Raw genomic sequence first — 5,916 nt, 5'->3', positions numbered from 1 at the left:
GCTTTTTATTTATCAAATCAATTATTTTTGCTAGGAAATGAGAAGATTGCCTAATCTTGCAAGCAAAGTTTTAGTTATTTTTTCTGTCGCTTTCAAAAATTTCACACAATTAGAAAGAATAAAGATTGCTTATTAGTATTTTTGATTACAAGTCATTTTTTGTAGATGTACATTTGTTTTGTAAACTGTTGTATTTATAAACAAACTTTATTAAGTAAAAATTTATTTAAATTGACTTTTAAATTTATTTCTCAAAGAGAATAATTATAGAAAAACTTGCAATAATTTTACTTTTTTATTAACAATTCATTTTACTTCTAAAAGCATGTAATTTTTTCCCTTAATTAACTATAAAATGTAATTATTAAAATATCATATATTTATAAAAAATTTATAAAAGAAGATTTATTTTTTTTAATATTTAATATAAAAGATTAATAATAAGAATCTCTTAAATATAATTTTAAATTTTGTATTATTTATAACAAATTGTTGAGTTATAGGAATAGGTAATTGTTTCATATAATTTATAAATTATATTTGTTTTTAACTTATTAATAAACTAAAAATTTGACTAACACAGCCAACACAATCTTCATTCTTTCCTAAATATCATAATTTTTCAATGACAATTTCAATATTCAAACAACAAACTTTTTATATTTGCGCGACAAGGAAGAGTCCTGAGGAACATTCTGAAAGCTGGATGTAACAATCTTGCTGGATCCTGTTTACGTTGTTGCCAGGTCAACTCTGTTGCATGCAACAAATGAATATGAATTTTATTATAAATAAAAGAATATTGAATTTTTACCGAAATTGCAGATTAATTATAAAAAATTAATTTCAATTTCGATAAATAGCTTTGTCAATTAAAAATATTAAAATTGTTATAAAATTATTAATAAGGCGCAACTACTTCTATTTATTATTTTTATTGTTCTATAATTAGTTTTTATCTTATATATGCTTCCAAAATATATACAAAATATACAAAAAATATTTACAATTAGATTAATTATCAATACTTACATATATGTGTTGTGTATGTGTGTGTACACACACACACACACACACACACACACATATACAATCTATATATATATATATATATACATGTCTTATTTTAAATAATGCATTAAAATTTCTCAAAAATTATGGTAGATACGGAAAAATTATTTTAAATAAAAGTTAAATATAATTCGAAGGGAGAAAGTATTTGATTTGACTTTGGGTCTTAACATCAACTATTAGATTCTGCCAAAAAATAGGATGTTCCATTAAAAAAAATTGATATGATCTAATCTTGGCGACGCCACCCAAAGTTAAATCAATAATACCTTCTTATGTTTCCCTCCGAACTATATAACTTTTATTTAAATCATTTTTCCGTATTTACCATAGTTTTCGAGAAATCTTAATGCATTATTTAAAATGGAACATCCTGTATATTATGTGTGTGTGTGAGTGTGTGTGGTGTGTGTGTGTATCATTAATTTAAAAACTTGAATATACTGAATATAAAAATAAAATAAATTAATAAATACAATACATATAATCAATCATAATAAAGATCTAATGCTGTACACATAATAATTAATATTTCTATGATCATAATGCATGCAAAACTCCGTAAAAACCAACATATAATTATTTTCATATATTATATATATGCATAGTATGTAAAAATATTTCTTCATATTTAAATAATTGTTATATATTTACAATTATCATATTTTAATACATAATTGTTTAAATAAAAAAGTGATATTTTCATGCATAGAAAATAATCGGGTCTTTTTCATATAGAAATACAAATAAGATTTGAAGATCGTTGATCTTTATTATTATATTAGGTAGTTTATAATAAGTGTTTATTACGATATATATCCACATATGTTACAGTTTTATGTACAAGGAATTCGCTATAAGCTAGAAAATGCAAATAATTTTCTTTAAAAGAATGTATGGATGAAAATCCACAAGAATCAAATAAAAAGGAAACATTTAAATAATAGAATCAAAAATATATAAAGAACAAAAGAGAAAAATTATTAAATATGAAAATAATTTTTATAAAATTATTTGATTTAAAAACTTAAGAAAATTTCAACAAAAGTTTCAATTAAAAAAGGAACATTAAGTTATGTAAAAAATAAACTAAATTATTATATAAAAAAATGAAACATCTCTTTTTTAATTATTAATAATTAATTATTAATTATTAATTTTATAAATATAGTTTATATACAGAGTCAATTTTTTGCGCATAACATATATCGGCTAAAACATTCGTATGTTTATTTTTCTTAAATAATTATTTATACACTAATTTTTATTATATTCGTGCTTTTCTCATTCATAAATATACATGTATATATAAATATAAATGCACATATGTACATACATACATATGTATATGTATGTATATAGGTATAAATATATACATGTATACGTATATGTTTTGTGTGTGCGTGTGTGTGTGCGTGTGTGTGCGTGTGTGTGTGTGTGTGTGTGTGTGTATGTGTGTGTGTGTATGATAGCATATATAAATCACTAATTTATAGAAATTAAAAAATCACTATAATTTTATTTTTCTCTCTTTTCTTAACCGTTATTAATTTTATTTATTAGTCTAAAATTATTATAATAAAACTTTGTTATAATTGCCTAATTTTGACATATTAATTGTATTCATATCCAAATTTACACTTATATATAATTAAAATTCAACCTCATGAAAAAAATAAATATTCATTACAAACGCTTAAAATAAAATAATCCAACATAAATTATTTTAAAATTTAATAATTTGAAGTAATTCATTACATAGATTATGTAGAAGCTAGGAAGACAAAAAATTTAATTATATTTAAATCAAATTTACTATTATATTTTTAATATATATAAATATGAGAAAATTTTATATACTCTGCATCCGGAATAAAACGGATCATTATAACGTTAGCGTACTTTTTTGCAGGTGAGTTTATATATGATAATTTTAAGGCCTGACCTGTACTCATCATTCAGATTAATGACGTTGAAGCGAGAAAATCACATAATAAAAATTCTTTAAAAAAAAATATTAAAATATAGAACTTTTTTAATAAAATATTTGCATTTGATAAAATACACTTGTGAAATATTGAAAATTCTTCTTTTACTTCGGAATAGAATCATATTTATCTCACTTCGACAGTTGTCATATAGTGTTTCGTATTTTGGTGTTAGGCATAATTAAATTTTAATTATATGGTTATCTATTGATTACTGGATTGGACACAAGAGAAATTTTTGATATATTTTGCAAATCTATTTTATCAATTATAAATGTAGTTTTATTAAAAAATATTCACATCTTAATATAATTAGCAAGAATTTCCTGTACATATTTTTTTCGCTTTTGACGTTATAATTAGACATAAATGAGTAGGTAGGAGTTTTAATGCAAAAATTTATATTCATTGTAATATAATAAATGTTAAACATATATATATGATGTTAAAGAAACATTTAATTAATCATTAACATTAAAAATATAACAATTTTATTATTACATGTATAAAAATTAGAGAAAAGGGAGAAAAATGAGAAAGAAAAAGAGAAGAAGAAGGGACGAAGGAGAAAAGGAATGAAAAAGGAAAAAGGAAAGGAAAAAGAGATATTAAGAAAGGAAGAGAAAGCGAAACAGTATTTTAGAGTTATCTTTAAATATAAAATATACATTTCATATAATTAATATCAATAAAAAATATATTTACACATAATATAATTTATTCAGTTTAAATAAAAAATGGCATGCTTAATTTTACATCTATTCTTTATATAAATTTCCTAATTAACATTTAAAAGAAAAATTAGAAAGAAAAAAATTATTTATACTGTATATAAAAAAACTTAACAAGATGTTACTGAAAGCAACAAATGTATTATTAGTTGCATATAATACAAAAGCACAAAAAAATTGCTCGAGTATAAAAAGTTATATAAATAAAAAATATATCAATTTAATATTTAAATCAAACTATTAATAAAACAACAAATTTGTAAATATTTTCTTTACAGTTATAAATGATTGACACAATTTTTTCAACTTTCTATGACAGCAAGTTGAAACGTAAAAATTTTCTTCTATCCAGTCTTAACAGCCTCTCAACTTTTATATATATTTTTAAATTTGCATATTTAATATTTGTGCGCAAACTAACAATATGATGAAACAGCATAATATGTTATCTCTATAATTTCCTCATCTCTATAGTTTCCTCTGCTATCTTCAATAAAATAGAATTTGTAGCAGAGCAAAAATGAGGCGATCATCTTCTATTAAAACAAAAAAAAAGATATAAAAGCAAGAAAATAAGCAAAAGAAGAAAGACTAATCATAAAGTGTGCTGCATACCAGAAACACCCAAATGTAGTAAAAAGTTAAAATAAGTTGAAAGCAAAAATTTCCAAGAATAAAAATTTATCAAAAATTGAAACATATGAACTTTCATAAAAAAAACTTTTTTTATTAATAATATCAGAAAGAATGTTATCTCTTTCGGACCTGACGCATATAAGATACATACACTTTTTAAAGAATTATTTAAATTTTATATAACTATACATAGCATCTTTTTAGGCATGTCATTCTTCTCAATGTGTGCGTGTACGTACGGTGTGTGCGCGCGCATGTGTGTGTGTGTGTATGTGCGCGCGCGCGCGCGCGCGTGTGTATGTATGTATGTGCGCGCGCATTTATTTTTCTTTAATATTTTATTTTAAATGTGCAGCCATGTAGTGAATTTTATATATATTTAACTAACACACATAAATTAACTTTTATGTAAAATCAGGTAAGAAGTCAGGTCTGAAAGAGTAAATAATAGATCCAACAAGAGCTAAAATAGCGCTACTGTAATTAGAAGGCATGACAAAAGTATAACAGAGTCAGTGGCGTTACTATTATTAATTAAAATGATTAAAAAATTTCTTAAAGATAAATCTTTTTGCTCTACTTAAAAAAAAAAACAATCATTTTGGTTGTACTATGTTCGACATTTATTATCTGATTGAATAGTTGCGCCACCGAATAGAGTGTACAACGAACAGCAAAATACTATCCAGTTCAGATATAGCAAATAGAACTGCATTTGCATCGAGATCCTCTCTCTATATCCTAGCTTAGTTTCTTTGCTCCAGCTAGTCGATCGAAAAAAGGAAAGAAGTTTGATGCAGCTACAGTTCAATCTCACGACATTAGAATAGGACAGTATTTTTACTCTCAATTGTATTTTATAACATTTAATAACACCATTGGAATGTGTGATGCGCTGCCGGATATCGTTAGTTTGCGTCACTCGTGTCTATCGTTAAACATCAACATCACCAGCACCAACACCAGCACCAGGGTCAGACTAGCCCGCATAGGCCATAAGCATTGCGTCAACCAACATCACCACCGGCAGCATTACAGTCCTGATTGCCACCGTTTAGCTTGCGGCCACCGCCGCCGTGAATGGCGATCCGGTAACTGTACCTATTAGTTGTGGCTGGTCGTTCGGGGACCGGCGGTGGTACTAGAGCTCCTTCCGCGTTCCCTACAGTTCCAGTAGGTCCAAGTGTCGTACCCTCATCTACCTCGCCAATACTGCTTTCAACAAGCGATGATTCCATTTCATTGAACGCCAGTCGGGAACGTAGAAGATAGGCATATGTTTTATACCGCTTCAGCTGGAACGAGGGTTGCTCTGTAGAGTATGATGAAGTGAAAGGATAACTTTAAGTGGAAAATAGAAAAGGAAATATATATCCATTCTAATTAAAAAGAAAAAACATTGAGTTTTTCAATAATTTTGAACAAGAAAGGCATTAATAAATTAAGCATTATATATATATATATATATATATATATATATATATATATTA

General features: G+C 25.2%; 2 protein-coding genes across 2 annotated transcripts in view; one reads left to right on the top strand and one right to left on the bottom strand.

The window, feature by feature from the left end:
• The window catches only part of LOC105624378, a 52,438-nt gene extending 49,451 nt beyond the window's left edge, over positions 1-2,987 (top strand). The window contains exon 30 of the mRNA XM_012205743.1: positions 2,984-2,987. Within this exon, the coding sequence (XP_012061133.1) occupies positions 2,984-2,987 (4 nt within the window). The remainder of the gene's footprint in view (positions 1-2,983) is intronic.
• Positions 2,988-5,433: 2,446 nt separating this feature from the next.
• The window catches only part of LOC105624377 (PH and SEC7 domain-containing protein 2), a 6,819-nt gene continuing 6,336 nt past the window's right edge, over positions 5,434-5,916 (bottom strand). Inside the window, exon 10 of the mRNA XM_012205742.1 lies at positions 5,434-5,721. Coding sequence (XP_012061132.1) covers positions 5,434-5,721 — 288 coding nt within the window. The remainder of the gene's footprint in view (positions 5,722-5,916) is intronic.

Source organism: Atta cephalotes (genome assembly GCF_000143395.1).
Source record: "Atta cephalotes unplaced genomic scaffold scaffold00076, whole genome shotgun sequence".
NCBI lineage: Eukaryota > Metazoa > Arthropoda > Insecta > Hymenoptera > Formicidae > Atta > Atta cephalotes.
The sequence above is the reverse complement of the archived record's forward strand: the minus strand, read 5'-3'. Positions and strand labels throughout refer to the sequence as shown.